The following is an 18,535-nucleotide window of genomic DNA, read 5'->3' as shown; positions in this document are numbered from 1 at the left end:
TGTCACTAATGTTTCAGTGGGTCAAAGCCCCAACTTTTCAATGCCCTGATATTTCCAGAAAACAATCATGTTTTAAAAACACTTTTTTTCCAAAAAGTGGAAGGGGCAGCAGAGAGGAATATCCAAGGTTCCTATTGAATTAATGTCATAAAGTTTTAATTGATATTAAAGAGACGTCATTATTAAAGGAAGAATTACATACATTAAGATGTAAATTATGACAAGGAGGCTCTTATCGTGAGATAATCAAAGATAATCACCCCCCCGAGGTACTGCAAGAAACAAGGCACAGCTGAGCGCCTCTAAATCTCTTAACAAGTACAACATTGGAGTCCTTCCATGGATCCTGCAAAGCAAAAACAAAAATATCCACCCCTTGGTGTCAGAGAAATTCCCTGGGACATCACTGGGACACTGAAAGGTTGGACAGGTGAAGCCAGGATTTTATCTGAACTATATACTTAGAATGGACCTGCTAAGGAGGTTTCTTTCCTTGAGCTTCTAAAGAAAACTCATTTAAAACTCTCTTTTTTCTGCCAGTCAGAGAGAAAATTAATTTAATAAACAACAATAGAAAACTGAGCAGGGGGAAAAAAAAAAGACCTCAAAATCATGAACAAGCAGCTGTGGCCAGTTGTAACTAAAATTCCATTGTTATCCATGTTATTAATCTGTTTACAACCTGGTAGCACCCAAAGGACTTTGTCCAGCTGCCTAAAGAAATAATGGAAGAAGATCATATTTACTGCATAAATAAAATTACATTTTGTTGGTATTTTTCATTCTCAAGTAAAAAAAGTAAAAAAATAACACTCTGCATTCCAGGTGGACCAGTGATGCTGAGAGAGAGCAGATGAAACCAAAGTGTTAACAAGGATAGAAACTAAAGCTGCTGTTCCCCCTCATTATTCTCAAATCACTAAACTAAACCCACTCGTGTCTGGTTAAATGGTGCTAAATGCAAAAGGTGTATAGGAATTTGTGTTAGAAAAGCTTGACTAAACAAAAATTAGGATTTCTCCAAAAAGGTTTGGTGAAATTCCAAAGCTTTTCTGAGACCATGTCAATCCTGGAAAAAAAAATAGGAGTAGGAAAAAAATTTGCACTTGTCTGGCTAAGATCCTTCAGCTTTTTGTGTTCGTGATTTTGCTTTTGCTTTTCAACGTTGTTTTAGAAAGAATATGCAGCATTATGCCTTATAGTGTGAAATCTTTTAATATTTTCTAATGAAAACAGAAAAAGCAGAGTCCTTGTTTCAAATTTGTTTAAAAAAAATCTTCAAAACTTCCATGTTGAAATGAAAAGACATTTCAAAAAAAAAAATTAATGTTAATTGTTTAGGTTAGAAAGACCTATAAGACCATCAGGTTCACCCATCACTGCCAAGCCCAGCACTAACCCATTTCCCCAAGTGCTACATTTACATGGGATTTAAAACCCTCCAGGGATGGTGACTCCACCACTGCCCTGCACAGCCTGTTCCAATGTTTGAAAACGCTTTCAGTGAAGAAATTTTCCCTAAAATCCAGTCTAAACATCCCCTGGTGCAACTTGGGGCCATTCCTTCTTCTCCTGTCTCTTGTTACTTGGGAGAAGAGACCAACACCCACAGTCTATCCCATTTACTTACATTATTCACAACTACTGTTTTTACTTACAACCTTTTTTCCAAACCCAAGTTTTTCCCAAGCTACCATGAAGCAGGGGTTGTTCTCCAGGTTGCTTTCTTATTTCTCCAAATTCCTACTGAAGTCTTGCTGTGCAAGTCAAGAAGCATTGAAATATTTCGTGTAGTTCTTACCTTCTGCCCAAGGTGTCCATTTAAAATACTGTCAGACACAGAGGTGTTTCCCAGGCTTTCTACAATGTCAATGCCAAAGTCTTTGCAAGCAGAAATCCAGAAATGCTGGAGTTCAAGGTTCCTGCTACTGAAAATCTACATAAAAGGAAAATAAAGGAATAATAATCATCATCATCAAGTCATGGAATGGTTTGGGTTAGAAGGAAACTTAAAGACCATCTCGTTCCAACCCCCTGCTGTGGGCAGGGACACCTTCCCTGATCCCAGGTTGCTCCAAGCCCCATCCAACCTGGCCTTGGACACTTCCAGGATGGGGCACCTAAAAGAAAGAAGACTGTTTCTGGAGGGAAAGAAGCAAAATAAACTTCTTTGTTTTTTTCTAGGTCAGTCACATACAAAAAAATTACAAGATAGGCAGGGAAAACAAACAACAACAAACCTGCAAAATACCTTTTTGTTTTATTTCTTTTCATACAAATAACCTTCCAGAAAGAGAACACATCAGCCTGAAAAATCACACTGAAAATTGGACACCTTCAGAGGCAAGTCATGGGATGGGTGAGGCTATAAAACATTCCTTACAGAGAAACACATACAAACTGTTCAGGTCATCACACAGGAATTAATAGGATCACAGGCTCCAAACTGTAAGTATGGGGAAAAAGTATCACATAATAAAGGGTGCTGTGGCTTTTTAAAATTGGATTAATTAACAGTGACCCCCATTAGCTGGAGAATGAAGCTAGACAAATTCAAATAAATAAAAAGTACAAAATTTTAACAAGAATGAAAAAAAAATCCCATGGAAACCATCAGTTGTATAAAGGTAACAGATGTTCTACCAACTGTAATCTTCATGAACAGCTCAGATCCACTCAGAGGGTTTTTCATTTGGCAACCTGATCTAGTGGAAGGTGTCCCTGTCCGTGGCATGGGGGTTGGAACAAGATGGTCTTTAAGGTCCCTTCCAACCCAAACCACTCTGTGATTATAGAGGCAGACAGATGGTAGACAATTACATAGGACACCAGCTACTGGTGAAAGGAGCACTGAGAAAACTGATTCCACACTGAATCAGCAAAAAGAATTCACACAAATCAAGTTTCTGGTTCTTTCGTTAAAACAGGAGCCTCCAGATGAGAGACATGCATACAGGCACAAGAGCTTTACTGTGGCTGTGGCCTATTTGCAGCCTTGAAAATGAAGTCAGTGTGGAGGTAAGATACTGGGAAAGATCCTGAACATCACAGAAAGCAGTGGGGACAAACATACCTGTGCTCCCCCACGGCAGCTCCAGGCTGTGAAGTTGCTGAACTGAGCAGGACTTTCTGGGAAATACTCTGGGTACACCAGCAACCCGTGCCTGTTTAGGAGAGAAAGCCATGGAAACTATTCCTTTCCAGTGCATGTACTCATGAGCTGATTTTTCTATTCATTATCTTGATATCTAAAATCTTGTATCTGTAACAGTTGTCTGCATGAGACGTTATTTCTTAAAACCAAAGTCAAAGCTGCTGGACTGTTTTAGGCCTCTAATAATGACTTCAAATTTCTCTTCAAGTATTTTCAGTGTTAGACCTATCAGGGCTACAAAGGAGTATGCAGTGCAACTGAGAGGTTCTCTCTACAAAATATCTTCCCATGGTCATGAGTTTTCAGCCAGCATCACCTTCATATAAGCCTGACATGAATTTGGACAGATAAGGCTTTTCTTTATCTTGGATTCAGCCATCTTGGAGTACAGCCCAAATGTACGAAGTCCTGAATGTAGCACTTGGTTTGACCTTCTCAGAGATTTCAAAACCAGATTAATATCCAGATTAACTCAAAATTCGTGTCACTCTATCCACTGATTTTCAGTCCAACGTCATTTTTTAATACACTTTCTGGTTTAGGGAAGTATTGTCTAATGCTCTTGTCAATAGCTGTTCCTCGATACTACAGGAACGATTGTTGCATGAAATGTCACAGAACCACGGAATGGTTTGGGTTGGAAGGGACCTTAGAGATCGTCTCGTTCCACCCCCCTGCCATGGGGAGGGACACCTTCCACACTCATTTTACCCTGCTCCAGACAACTCTGCTTGCAAGAGATGAGGGCCTGAAAGGGTGCAAAACTGGGGAGAAAGGTCCAGAAAAGAGGGACAAGGAGTTTTCTGCCCACCACTGCAATTATATTTGGCACAACCGTTCGCTGAAGGACAATCTCTTTAAACAAACTCCCCCAGTACCTGGTGCAGGAGTGAGCTGTGTTCTCACTGAAGGACAGGAGAGGCACTTTGGATGGTCCCTCGGGGGAGAGATGAAAGAAATAGCCATACCCGGCACCACACACTGTGTTACCCTGTAGAGAGAAATATGGGACTGTGAAAAAAATATTACCACCAATTTCTGGAAATTAAAATCAACTTAAGAAACACATAAATTAAGATCCCAGCTGAAGTCCATTCAAATTCTGGTATACTGACTAGTAGAGACTGGTACGTCATTTCTGTGGCCCCAATCTTGTCCTGTTCTCCCTTTGACCTTGGGTCAGTATTAAAAATGCCTGGTTTTAAACCAGACAAGGAGGATTGGCCAAGCAATAGAGACAAACAGCAGAAAAATGGTGTTGTCACAATTCTTCAAGAAGTAGGCAAGAAAAAAATGCATGGAAAACCTACATCTATAAACTCCTTTCTATGTAAGAAAGAAATGTCAGGAAGGAAAGGTAAATCACAAACTAATCAGTTTATTGATTTCCTTCTCAATCTGGATATTTCTCTTATCTCCCAAAGCAAACATGGGATAAGGAAATATTCTCATTGAAAATTTGACTCTTAAAAGTTGAGAGAAAGCAGAGAACAACCTCTTCAGAATATGCCAGTGACTGAACAATTAAACTTTATTACACCTGTGGTAAATTATGTGGTTTGGATTATTTTTAACAGCGTAAGCAAATAACCAGAGGAAGATGTGCTGCAAGTTATTGTCATTTAATAACTCTTAAAGAAATTGCATTATAAATTCTACACTTAAGTTACATTATTTGTGTTGCAAGAGGTAAAAATAAGTGGACGTAAGGTCCAGCTGGCCTTAAAATTAGAAGTTTGGTACTTACAGAATCTGCAGCAAGTGGGTTATATGAGTTGTATTCAGCATGTTTTGAACTTTTCTACTCTGGGACAAAAAACCTGCTCTTGCCAGCTTAATTTGGAGAGCAGCCAAGCCTAGCTGGGTTTGGGTGGTGTCCATATAGCAATGTCTTCATGGGTGCACCTGTGCATGATCCCTCTCACCTGCCTTAGGTGTGTGAAAATTTGAAGTCCAGGCCAGTAAACTTAGGCTCTGTTTCTAGCCAAAAAAAATCAGACATAGGAATGTGCAGAAGGCAATGCTTTTGGTCTGTCCTTAGACAAAATTAATTGCTCTCTGGAGGTATGTGGCTCTCTAAGGGGGGTCTAAGATGACCTTTCTTGCAGCTCTAAGGAGGGCTTGTTCTCTAAGATTGGGTCTGACACCACCACTCCCATTCATAGGTCACCGGACAGTGTTAAAATACTAATGACTTTTTGGTCCCTGATGGTCCAAATCAGAGCTGAGCCTGGTGACCTCGAGGTGAAACCCTCCATATACCAATTACTTTCTTCTGACCCATCCAAGTGTGCTCCCTGCAATCCTGATCTCTGACATCTGTCAAGGAATAAAGTACTGAGACCCAAAGCTCTGCTTTCTCAATCCCCTGGTAAAACTGCTGCTTTTTCTGGAAGTGCAGCCACAGACCCTTTTTCTTTAACAAAACACTTCTGCAGTCCAGTCACATCATTTCCAGGATATTTTACTTGAGACTCCAATCATGCATTCTACAGATGATTCATAAGAAAAAAAAACCCTGCATATTTATCCAGCCAGCTCGTGGCTGGAGGGCAGGGGTTTTAGGCAAGCAGGGAATTTTGTGTGGAAATCAATTCTTTGTGGAAGTCAGTATATTACGAATGTCCATGCAACCAAAATTCCAGAGAGAAATTACCTCCCTGAGCATGCCAAATACCTGGAGGTATGCACTGAAAGTCAGTAAAATCAAGTGGCTGACGGTTTAAGTGTCTCTTAACTGTACAATTCTGCTGGTGTAAATATTTCATGAATTTCTTTTAGATAGCTGGGACTCAAACTGTTGACCTTAAAGACGACATTAAAGCTTTGGACAGTGTTCACAGCACCTCTCCCACAGTTTCAGAGCTGGGCAGGATGTAGGTAGCACCCACAATGTACCTGCTTCAGTGTGGGCCCACCTTGCAGGAAAGGGTTTGGGAAAGATCTCAGCAGGGATAAAACGGTGGGAAAACGGTGCCAAACAGATGCAGCCTCACCTCTTTGGTGCTGTGGAGAATGGCTGGATGTGGGAAACAAATGCATTTACCAACAGTGTGGCAATCAGTCACTCCTCTGACACGGAGACACCGGCTGAGCTCCACCCTGTTCATTCATCTGAGCTGTTTCCCAGTCCTCAACACCAAGGCAAGAAAGGAAAGGGAGGTTCTTGCTGGATTTCTTAACCCCAGTCCATATGTTGCTATGCATGAGCACCGCATGCTGGCTCTGGGATTTCAGAGCATTCAATATTTATGGATTGGAACAACAAAAAGACCAAAACTCACTAGGCCCAAGAGAGCCAAGAGAAAAAGATAGAAACCTACTTTTTAAATTATTTTTCCTGCACACAAAAAGAAAACCAAGGACATAGGGTGGATGTTTCACTGAGGAAAAAGCCAATATCACAGAGGAGCATCTTCAGTTCTTTGTGCTGATAGCATCTAAAAGGCAAGAAACCAGCCTGCAAGTGAACTTCTCTATGACTCTAAAAAGTGATAACCTGGGCTTACACACTGTTAAAAAAAAATTATACTAACCTTGTAATAATCAGTTTGCACTCATACTGTCCAAGTATAAAATTTCATCTAACAGCCTGATTCACCAGTGCACTTAAGAACTTAAGTCAAATGGAAACCAGTGGGAATTGGGTCTCCAAAACTCTTTGTAGGCTCAGGTTTGAGTGACTGCTCTGTCCCAATTTCCACACCGTTTAGGAATGCACTGAATTTCAAGGAAATTTAAGCTCTTCAGCCACCGATGCAAATTTAGGCTCCCAAGTAAATTGAGTAGTTATGAAAATATTACTGCAGGTCTCACTGTGGAAAGGCTTAACCCATGTTGCACAGAAGATGTTACACAGTGTGGACCTAGAGCTCTTTGGCTGTCTCAGCTGCATCCATTGCCACAAAGATTGTAGCCACTAAGTTTAAAACCAATAACTGAATGACAGAAATCTGAAAATAAACAAAAAAGCCCACAAAACCAATAAACACAAAGACTGACAAACACCTAAAATTAAATTCTAAACTAGGAAAATTTCTATTGCATGTCCTGGCCTGGGAACCAGGCAGGTGGAAGATGAGTCTTTCCCATCACATTCCTCAAACTTCCCCAATAAACTAGGATTATAAATACCTAAAAAAGTTAAATCATTTGATCAGATAAAAGATGCTGAAACTCAGTAACATCACAATGCTGGTGCTGGACCAGCACCATGGAAATTTAGTGATTATTATTGCACTAAGAAAAAGTCCGCAGCTGTTTTGCTCGGGAGAAGTGTGACTTTTTCTCTTAATATCCCTGTGCTTTGCTGTCTTCCTGAGCACTGCTTGGTCCTGTTGTTCAGTAAGTGTAGTTAACACCAACCTTAAGCTGGGCAATTTCTTCGTGTTTTCCTTTTGCTGCTACAACACCTCAAATATTCCACTCCTGAAGATGGTGAGGGTTATCAGCAACCCTTTGAGGCCCATCTGCTACCCTGCCTGGAACAGCACATCTCTGGAGAGCAGAACGGACCCCCTGATATTGGGGTACACAGCCACAGCTCCAGCTTTGTATCTGTAGACTCATGTGAACGAAGAGGGATAAGTAAATGTGCTGAGAACGCAGCACAGCCAGTTTCCAGGAACCTGTGGAGGTAATTGCAGCAAACCTTTTCAAAAGCTGAGCCACTGGCGATGGAGTGAACAGCCCCAGGGTAAGTCAGTGCATGACAGTACAAAACTCTGTGTTTAGTGGAGCTGGAATTCTCATGCTCCTGCTAGTTTTTGTATTTTTAAACTATATTTGATGCCCTTAGAAATGATAAATATGCCCTCGAGGGAATTGCAGAAAAGTTCTCTCCTCCTTCCTCACTTCTACTCTCTTCATAATAACATAGGAAATGCGTTGGTCTCTTTTTCACCTTCAAATTTAGGTGCGAATCTTTCCTCATGGAGCAGAAGCCCTGGGGGTGATTAGGTCTTCACAAACAGTAATTGGTTTGGTTACTGGGGGTTAACAGTAGAACAGGTTAGGATTATTTTTTTAATGAAAATATGCATTTTTCACTACTGAAAGTGTGGTAAGAAAAGTCAGTTTCAATGTAATTCCTTAAAAAAGTTGGGAAGGAAAAATGGTTTGAAGTTGATGAAAATCATATTTTTTTCCAAGAAACACATAAAAGTGGCTCTTTATTCTGAAATGTAAGATCAAAAAAGAGTATGAACTAAGAGAAAGCATCAGAGAATTAGTGAATAAAAGTATTTTTTCTGAGCTCAGCTTTTTGATGAGAGGCTTTTAAGCTGTTAGCTCTTCAAAAACCTGGTGGTTTATTACCACTTAGAATAGAGAAGCTTCATTTCTTTTAAAATCAATGTCATTTTCATCGCACAGGGAACACATTCTCTCTCTTACCCTGGAATGCAAATTTTCAACTGTATGTTCAATGAGATTTTAAGTCCAGACAGGGGTGTAATTTATGTTGCTGAATTTTGGTGGTTTTGTAGTTAGTCCATTAAAATTGAGGGGTGTTTTAATAATGGCAGAAATTCTACAGGAGCTGAGATGAAACTTTTTCCAAGTTTTCTGAATCCGTAAGTATCATAAAATAAAACAACATTTTAAAGTATCTCAGGATGAATTATCTCACTGTAATATTCCATTCCACTCAAACACAGCAAAATTCTCAGTAATAAATTTACCCAGGAACATAATTTATTTTGTAATATGCACTTGTTTCAATATCCCATCACAAGCACAGGTTCTGGCAGCTCAGCCAAGAAACAAATTTCGTGTATGTGCTCTCCCAGATAAATGAAGCTCTGTGTCTTTCTGATATCTTTGATTAGAAAGGAAATGTTATGTCTTACACCAGAACTTCTTACCCTGATGTGGCTGGCAGGAGCCCTGATGTAGATCCCTGCTGGTGACAGTGTCTCAATGTTGGATAAACCATCAGTTCCAGAAAGGCCAATCACTAGATTGTTACTGACTCTGTTCTCCTCTTCCAGTCCCTCACCTTTAAAAGAAAAAAAATAATAAGAAAAAAAAGAGATAAAAACATAAAAAATAAAGAGGAAGAAAAAGAAAAATAAACACAAATGTACGTATATATAGCTGGAAGCCCTCTCTTATCATGATTTTCATTTCAAGGTACTCAAGTCCAGGCGTTATATTCACATATATTTCCCTGTACCAGGTATTATATGTGACTACACCAAAAGTCATATGTTCTGCACTGCAAGTTTTTGGTGAAAATAAATAAAATGTGTATTTTAAAGCAGATTTACAGTTGGGAAAAGAGATTCAGAATGGTTCAGAGCGGGAAAGTAGCTCACCTATGCGCACACAGGCATGCTCCTGGCAGTACTAGAATTCAAAGTCTTCTTTATCTCCTGTCTCCACTGACTGCCCTGCTTACATGTAAGAAAATTTCTAAACAGGCTGAAAAACACCTGGTGCAACTCTACACAAAATGGGGGGTTGTCCCCCTAAGCAATGGAGCAGGAGAAGAGAAAGGGAAAAATCAATCAACCCATTGATCAGACAACTCAGACTCGTGGGGTGACCCAGATCTAGTTACAGTATAGAAGAAAGAAGAAGAAAACAAAAGAAATGCCTTTTAAACTACATCATAAAGAAATGGGCCGCCCAACGGCAAAGAATGGACAGTGCCATACAAGCCAAGTCCATATAAAGACACATTGAGAGCATAAGGGGAAATGGCCTCAAGTTGCACCAGAGGAGGTTTAGGTTGGATATTAGGAAAGATTTCTTCACCTAAAAGGCAGTCAGGCATTGGAAAAAACAGCCCAGGAAAGTGGTGGAGTCACCATTCCTGGAAGTGTTCAGACATGAGATGTGGCACTTGGGGACATGCTTTAGTGGTGGGCTTGGCAGGGCTAGTCTAATGGTTGAACTCAATGACCTTGAAGATCTCTTCGAACCTTCATGACTCTGTGATTCTATGACCAGCACCACTGCTCTTTTGGAAGCAGAATTCAAAGTGGAATCTTGTGTGGAATCTATGCATAGGCCATTCTTGCTGGCCTACATCAGGAACAAATTACCTCCATTTAGTTTTTTGTACCCAACAGAAGTTTTTATCTTCAACTACATCTGCTCAAGTTCTATTCATAATACAGATCACTTCCAAAATCATTCCTACCCCAAATATAAGCCACTTCACAAGAAAATCTGTGCTCTTTGGTTTTGGGAATAGCAATAAATACTTTTAGCTTTCCTTCAGTCTTTTGAGCCTTTCTCAATTTTTGGAACAAGATCCATTTAGGAAAGTATTTCCTTTCCAGGCTCCATGTGTTACAAACAGTGCAACTACCAGAGCATGAACAGGATCCTAAAAAGTCCTTTTGACAGCCATACAGGTTTTTGAGGTTTTTCCTTCCAATCTTAGACCTGGTGTGTCAATAATTTTAAGTCCAGAGTGACTTTTTGTGGCAATCTTGCAAACCCTATGAAAATGAAGATTTTAGGTGAAATCACTGATCCAGTCCAATTCTGGAGCTGCAAAGAGCCAGCTATAATAAATATTCCTTCACAGGCAACAAAGCTATATATAAATTAATCCATTAGACCCTCTGGAGCTGCTGACAGTGAAGCCATCAAAAGCATCTTGAGGTGTATTCAGGCTGAAACTTCAGCTCAGCTCAGAGTCCTTTAACTCAGACACAGATTCCAACATGAGTGAGCCAAGGGATGCCAGCAGTTTGGAGGTCCTGCTCTGCTTCCCCATGGCTGCAAGGGTTCTGTACATCACCCTGGGCAAGTCTTTGCATCTCTCTGAGCCAGCTCTCTTCATCTGCAAGATGTGCATAACCACGCTGGGTTTATAATCTCTCCCGTTTAAATCATGATGTATCACTCCTCATTATGTTTATATAGAGCAACCAGCACAGGGATTTGCTGTGTGTGAGGGACTGCAGGATCAGAAATGAAAGCTTTCTTTTTTTCCCCTCTGTTTATCTCATAATTGGTCATTTTTATCCCATCTCTTATTGAAAACAAAAATCGAGCTCTATCTTTAGGTATTCAGGCAACATGAGATCCCAGCAGAAGATGCTGCAAGTCAGTCTCCTGATGGTTAGTTAGGAGAAATATTTTGTTAACATTTTTGTTGCTCCAAGCTCCGATTTATTTAAGTGCTAAATCCTCTGGTTAACTTTTAACATATCCTTTAATTCCATTATCTTCGACATCAAATGACTGAAGTTAAAGGTAATAGGCTCTTAAATGCTTCACTGAGCTGGGGTCTTAAATATTGCATAACGGCACTTTTCCAAAGACAGATGAATCAATCCCCTAAAAAAAAATCTACTTTTTGTCCACTGAAAAACAAGGGATCCATATCAAGTGAAGACTAACCTGAAGAAAGAAAACTGGTCAAATGGAAGTAGCTGCTAGGAGTTGTGTGTGGAATTATGGGAGCTTTATTCCAAATTCACTGGCACCAAAAATTGAAGAAGATGTGATTAAAGTTCTCAGAGTGCAGTTAAGGATCTGCCATTCTTTCCTCCAAAGGCATTTCCATGCAAATGGGAACCAGCATAAGTTGCTGTTGTATTTAGTGTAGATGTTTGCCTGCTTCACTTACCCAGGAGAAGCCCATGGCCTGAAATGTTGTAGAAAACATTGTTGTCCACACTGAGGTTGGAGATCCTGGTCAGACGAAGGCCTTGGCCAAAGGAGTCCAAAACACAACATCCACGGATGTAAGAGTCTGGAAAGAAATGGATGCTGTGAGCAAAAATCGCTCTGCAGATTGAGGGAAGGTATTTTATACCCCTCCTCTAGACAGGCATGGTGACCTTCCCATCATCCAGACCCTGGCTAGTGCTGCCTTCTGCCACCAGGAAGCCTTGACTCTCACTCAGTGATGAAGATGGCACAGGAAATAGCTGTCCCTGTCCATGACAGATTTGGAATCAGATGGTTTTTCAGGTTTCTTCCAAACCAAACTGGGCCGTTCTATGATTCTGTGAGAGGTGCAAGTGTAGCTTAGCAGGGGGGAAAATCCATCCAACACCTTTAAAACATTCTTTGAGCCCACCTAACTTGCTCCTACTGATGCCTTTTCCTGGTCTTAAAATCAAGAGTCAAACACAGTTAGAAGGGAAAAAGGGATTTTACCTTGGTATTTATTTTAAAGATCCTTAGGTGCACTACGTTCAGGTCAAATGCACCTTAATGCACACCACAATGCACACCCCCAAAAGATCTGGTATAACATTATAGGTCTAATTAGCATATCTATCAAAAATTCCCCAATGAGAGGCTCAAGTGAGCCCCCCTCCCCAAGGAACCTTCCCCTGGATGGTTCTATCTCAGTTTACAGAATGTGTTCTGGAGAGGACCTTGGGGTCTGGGCACACTGATCCCTAACTACAAAGCCTCTAAGATGTTGAGTGTCCTAGCTTGACAAACAAGTCCAAGAATGCAGGCAAAAAGCACTAAGAGTACAGAAGTTGTACAGAAGTATAAAAGGGGTATAAAAGAAAAGGCAAAAAATTATCATGGCATCACCACCACCACCGGTCTTCAGAGCCTTCACTGCCACTTCCACAGAGATGAATTTGGCACTTAACAGTGACAAAGTCTAAAGAACTTAATATGTTCCTTAACCTCTGGGCAATTAAATTAAATGTTGGCCCTTGCAACCAGCCAGCTCTGAGTCACTTTATTTTTACACATTTAACAATCCAACTTGTCAACTGACCCAAGAGTCAAGCAGGTTTTGAGGGCGTTTGCCCCAGCTTTGGGCAGGAGATGGTGGATACCTCCGGTGCAGCCAACTCACCTGCCATCCAGGTGTTGCCAGTAACCGTCAGAGCACTGCAGTGATGCCGGAACGCTTGGCCCACGTGGCGAAATTGGACCCCCTCCAGCTGGAGCTGACACGCTTCTCCCTGGAAGGCCTCCACAACCACAATGGCTCCCAGGTCCCGGGAGCCGAGCTGCCTCTCACTTCTCTTGTACAGACGCCTGGAGTGACCTAGGACACAATCCAGTGGGAGCTGTGAGTGGCATTTATCCATGGGGACCATGGGATGTGCAGAGGGAAATCCTCCCCACTGACCCAGTGAGACTCCACCTCCAGCAGGGATCTGAAACATGGGCCCAAAGACAGCACAGGCAAACATTTTTGATGCTCCCTTGGAATACTGTCATGGTTCTTTCTCTAAAAGTCTGGACATTTTGGAGGGAAATATATCAAAACAAGCAGGAAGCTGTAGTTTTATGTCTTGGACCATTCCTTGGAGTTAATTTTAGATAGTTGTATGCATGAGGAAGAGAGATTCAACACTGATTTACCTTAGGTGAGGTTCTTGAAGCATGGATGTATAGAACTAAACTGAAATGAGGCATTTTGGGTTTTTTATAAACTCTGCTCTCCTCACTTTCCCTGAAGATGGATGGGGAACTGTTGCTACCCACAGTTTCAAGACAAGAATAGAGATTAGGGAGAAATTCTTCCTTGTGAGGGTGGTGAGGACCTGGCAGAGGCCACCCAGAGAAGCTGTGGCTGCCCCATCCCTGTGTCCAAGGCCAGGCTGGATGGGGCTTGGAGCAAGCTGGGATAGTGGAAGGTGTCCCTGCCCAGGGCAGGGGGTGGAACGAGATGAGATTTAGGGTCCCTTCCAGCCCAACAATTCTTGGATTCCATGATATGCAAGAAAAGTAAATCATAGGGCTGGGTAAAATTCCTGAAAGACGCCCTTCCAATGGGGCTGTGATATTTCGGTATGAGGAGATTCAGGCTCCGAATGTGTTACTTAGACTTATTCAGTGGAGGAGCAGAGGGGATCTCAAATTCCAGCACTGCCTGCTGATGCCCAGTAATGCTCATTTTTCTTTTAAAGAAGGTCAATTAACCACAAAAACACTGCTCACTCCTCTTCTGGTGACTCCTCTTCGAAATCCTCCTATCCTTTAACTCAAATAAAAACCTCAAACTGTTAGCACATTTCAGAGCCTATATTTATGAGTTCCACACAAAATGGACCATAAATCCATGAGTAATATAAGCAGCTGGCTGCTGGATATCAAATGAAGTCTTGTGTCACAGTCTGAAAGCCCAAGGCATTTTTTTTTAAAGGAAACCTTACACCTGGGTTGACAGATAACCTAACTCTCCTCACATTATAATCACTGTGTCTGATTCTGCTTCCTGAATAGATGGTGTAAATCAGGAATCTACCTGTCAAACTCCATGGCATTTCATACAGCTAAAACTAAAGGAGAGCTGAGATATTTAACATTTTTTCACCAGTGATACTTTATGCATCACCTGTTATTTTTTCCTTGGGATCTCTAAACACTAAACAACATCTCAGTATTTTACGCTAAAGCATACAAACAGTATTGGGCTGTTTTGTTTTTCCTTCTTCTTAAAGTGACTAAATAGTAAACACAATTAAAAATTTAATATATTATGTACACTGAAACATGTTTTCAGAAGATACTTTCTCTTCTACACCCTTAGGCTCAGGCAAAACGAAAGGGTCTTTCCCAAGATGGCTTGAAACAACAATGTGAAAATAATACATCCGAGATATTACAATGAAGCGCAGTTCAACTCCCAAGACTTCACACTTCAATGTCAAACAATGTTTGGAGAGACAAAATCTCCTTCCTGGCATTGGAATGTCTCAAAGTTATCCTAGGAAGAAAGAGTTCTTATACACAGTGATGCTGCCACAATGGGACTTTAAGGGAGCAGTTTTCCTCCTCAGTACATTTCTGTGAGAAAAGACCTCCTCACCTGCATTTACACACTGACTGAGGTGGGACATCCTCTCCAGTGTGACATTTCCTTGAACAACAACCCTTCTGCTGATCAGTGCTACCACAGGACTCAAAGGCAGACCTTGGCCATTGTCCCATCCCTCTCCAACGCTGTGGGGATACCTAACAAAAGACAAGAAATAAAGACTCAAAAGCATCTGCACCTGCCAGATGGAGAGAATTAGGTTTATGATTTCTTGTTATTTTTGCTTATGACCATAAACTCCCAAATTCAGAGCAGGTTTCAGTCCTTTTCTCACTAGGGACAGTGGCACATCCAGCGCTAGATAGGCTTCTCCTTGTCTGATGTTTGCTTTCATTTTTTGTCTTACAAGCACTCAAACCTTTCTTAGATTATGCATATAATATAATATATTGTATTATTAGGAAAAGGCTTTTCATCCAGAGGGTGATGTGGCACTGGAACAGGTCCCCCAGGGAAGTGGTTACAGCCCCAAGGCTGCCAGAGCTCAAAATGCATTTGGACAACACTTTTAGGCACATGGTGAAGATTTTGGGATTGCCCTGTGCAGGGCCAAGAACTGGATTCGATAATTCTTGTGAGTCCCTTCCAATTTAGGATGCTCTATGATGATATGATATTTACAACAAGATATTTCAGCCTTTGAATTCTCTTCCCAAAACATGTTTGGGTGAAAACCATCAGGACTTTTTTCCTCAAGCCCAAATCATTCCTGAAAATAATACCATTAATCTTCCTGGGCATTGGAGTTGGGTTGCCTCCAGATAAATAATGTGTTTCAACACTGGAGCTGATAAGAAATAGAGTTTTCAGTTTGTCCAAGATCTCCATGCACAGGAGATGAAGAGAGAATAAGGCAGTGAAATTAACACTCACTGGAAGTATGGAAGCAGACGTCCATAGTGGAAAAATTCACTTTGAGTGTCTTACTTAGGAAAATCAGTCAAGAAGAGAGGATTTTTTTTTACACAAGTCAGACATTTCTTGTGAAAAAAAATGCACTTTCTCAAGAAATTAACTATGTAGGAAATTTCTTTGCCATTCTTATACTGATGCCACTGCACTTTACTGGCCATCAGTGTTTTCTGCTTCAAAGGTTTTCAGAGTTCAAGGGCATGATACAGAATTTAAACATAGAATTTAAACATCCAGGATTGAATGTCCACTACCTTTAGGGGGAGTGAGGGACTGAAATATCACTGGCCACCTTTGTTAAAGGGATTTACATAGTTATTATGTCCCACAGGGAATGGCAAATCCTGACTTTGATCAAATTTTCTCCTTGTTTAGCTCTCTGCTATAAAAATCCCCGTGACTCTTGAAAGGATACCTGAGCGGAGTTCTAAGGTGCAGCTCCGTGTTGTTCACGGACTGGATAACAGCCAGTTCTTCCCACTGCTGTGCATCTCCAAGGCCTGAACTTCCCACAAGGATTTCATCACCAGGCTGCCAATCAACAGGTTCCTGGAGCACTAATTGTGTGTCACTAGCATTAGCTGATGATTTCAGGTGTGTGAAAACTACTTTGGGCATCCAGCCTGAAAAGAACAAGGGAAAAAAAGTTAAAAAGCATGTCAGTAAACTTAAAAAACAAACAAACAAACAAACAAACAGGAACAGAATGCTCCTGGTTCAAGGCCAGGTTGGATGGGGCTTGGAGCAGCCTTGTCTAATGGAAGGTGTCTCTTCCCATGGAAGGGGGGTGGTATGATGTGGTCTTTAAGGTTCATTCCAACCAAAACCATTCAACAATTCAATGATTCTATGACAGCTGTGTATAACGAGCCCCAGCAATGAAAAACCTTGCCCTATAACTCTCCTTTCTTCACTTAATGAAGTTTGCTTTAACTTCCGACATTTCTTTTTTCCCTAGCAGGCGTCGGAACAGATTGGTCCAGTGAGGCCCAGCACACTGAGCACCATCAGGGGAGAGTGTGTGCCTCACACACCCATCTTTAGAATACTTTTCCTTCCCTCCCTTGCAGTAGATCAACATTTACCTTTAGCCCACAGCAAGTTCCTGTCCTCCCTGGTTGTACTGCAGGAAAGTAATAACAGCAGAAATCACTGAGTGTAGAGGTTGCATCCAATAAATCATTTTCAAATTATTTTAAGCAAGCTTCTCTGTCCATATGCTGTTTCACTTTCTTGTTTCTTATACCCCAGCATCCTCCTTACCTATATACACCATTGTCCCAACTATTTCCTTAATGAAGATGGAAATAAGAAGTAGCACCTCCAAGACAATAAATTCACAACAGAATCAGAGAAGGAAAACTCAAATCTTTATACTCTTTTACCTTGGAAGAAAGAGCATACATATATATTGAGGTATATGTGAGTACCAGCTGTGTGTCAATGATGGGCATCTAAACCTGATACTTCTGGGTTGTTACATTTTCTTAAACTTCAAATTTCTCAACTTCCAGCTAAGAGAATCTCTCAGACATCCTTCACTTAAGATGTTTCAGTTCATATTACAACCTGTTTTAGAATGTGTCAAACAGATCTCCTGCTCTTCAGCTCAGCCCTGTGAGGCACATCTGGCAGGTCTGGGCTCCTCAGGACAAGAGAGACATGGAGCTCCTGGAGCACATCCAGCACAGGGTGACAAAGTTGATGAAGGGCCTGGAGCATCTCCCTGCCCAGGGAAGGCTGAGGGAGCTGGGGCTGCTCAGCCTCAGAGGAGATGCTGAGAGGGACCCTCAGCCCTGGGTGTCCCTGTCTGCAGGGAGGGCTCAGAGCAGGGCCTGGGCTCTGCTCCGGGGCCCAGCAATGGCACCAGAGGAACGGGCAGGAACTGATCCCAGGAAGTTCCACTGGATATGAGGAAGAACCTTCCTGTGCAGCGACCGAGCCCTGAACAGATTGTCCAGAGAGGGTGTGGAGTCTCCCTCATGGGGGATATTCCAGACCTGTCTGGACACAGCCCTGTGCCCTGTGCTCTGGTATGACCCTGCTGGAGTAGGGAGTTGGACCAGGTGAACCCACTGTGGTCCTTTCCAATCTGACCCATCCTGGGATTTTGTGAAACCAAAGCAGAAGCTGAAATGCAGTAGGACACATAGGACACTGTCAGTGCCAAAGGAACCAGACTGGAATGACTCTGCAGTAGCTCCCAAAACACATTGACCCTTCAGCGTCTACATCATTCACCCTACGGTTCTGCTTCTATAGGGCCACACTCTTTTCTAATGCAGACATAGCCAAAATCCACCTTCCACCACTCACGGGCACAGACATCAAAGACCACATCCTCAACACAGCTCAAAAAACCCCTCTTGATATTAGCCCACGTGCATTCTTTTACCAGCAGCACTCTCTTCACCTTTATTCCTTTACCTTTTTCCACTGAGTGATTCTCGTGAATTTTTAGGACTGGCATAAAAGCCAATGACTGGCAGCAGCCATCTGCATGTGGAGCACTGCACAATTTCTCTCCAGCTCTGGACATTTTGTTTATGGTGTTGATTTGTGTGCTTGTGTTAATGTGTGTTCTCGTGCATCTGTGTCCAGACACACAGCTGACCCCTGTGGAGTGCATCTGTCACATGCACACTACAGCAGCACTGCTGGGCAACAACTTTTGTCACTGAGAAGTGGGAAACACCATTCTG

At 41.7% G+C, this 18,535-nt stretch overlaps 1 protein-coding gene across 2 annotated transcripts in view; it reads right to left on the bottom strand.

Annotated features, from left to right (window-relative positions):
* PKHD1 (PKHD1 ciliary IPT domain containing fibrocystin/polyductin) overlaps positions 1-18,535 on the bottom strand; it is a 244,280-nt gene that overhangs the window by 117,227 nt on the left and 108,518 nt on the right. For both annotated transcript variants that reach the window (XM_032104486.1, XM_032104487.1), the window contains exons 38-45: positions 16,249-16,456; positions 14,913-15,058; positions 12,948-13,142; positions 11,745-11,870; positions 9,019-9,152; positions 4,033-4,145; positions 3,074-3,164; positions 1,802-1,936 (exon numbers count right to left, since the gene is read on the bottom strand). In XM_032104486.1, coding sequence (XP_031960377.1) covers positions 1,802-1,936; positions 3,074-3,164; positions 4,033-4,145; positions 9,019-9,152; positions 11,745-11,870; positions 12,948-13,142; positions 14,913-15,058; positions 16,249-16,456 — 1,148 coding nt within the window. The remainder of the gene's footprint in view (positions 1-1,801; positions 1,937-3,073; positions 3,165-4,032; positions 4,146-9,018; positions 9,153-11,744; positions 11,871-12,947; positions 13,143-14,912; positions 15,059-16,248; positions 16,457-18,535) is intronic.

Source organism: Corvus moneduloides, chromosome 3 (genome assembly GCF_009650955.1).
Source record: "Corvus moneduloides isolate bCorMon1 chromosome 3, bCorMon1.pri, whole genome shotgun sequence".
Lineage (NCBI taxonomy): Eukaryota > Metazoa > Chordata > Aves > Passeriformes > Corvidae > Corvus > Corvus moneduloides.
Note: the sequence above shows the minus strand (reverse complement) of the source record. Positions and strands in the feature narration are given on the sequence as shown.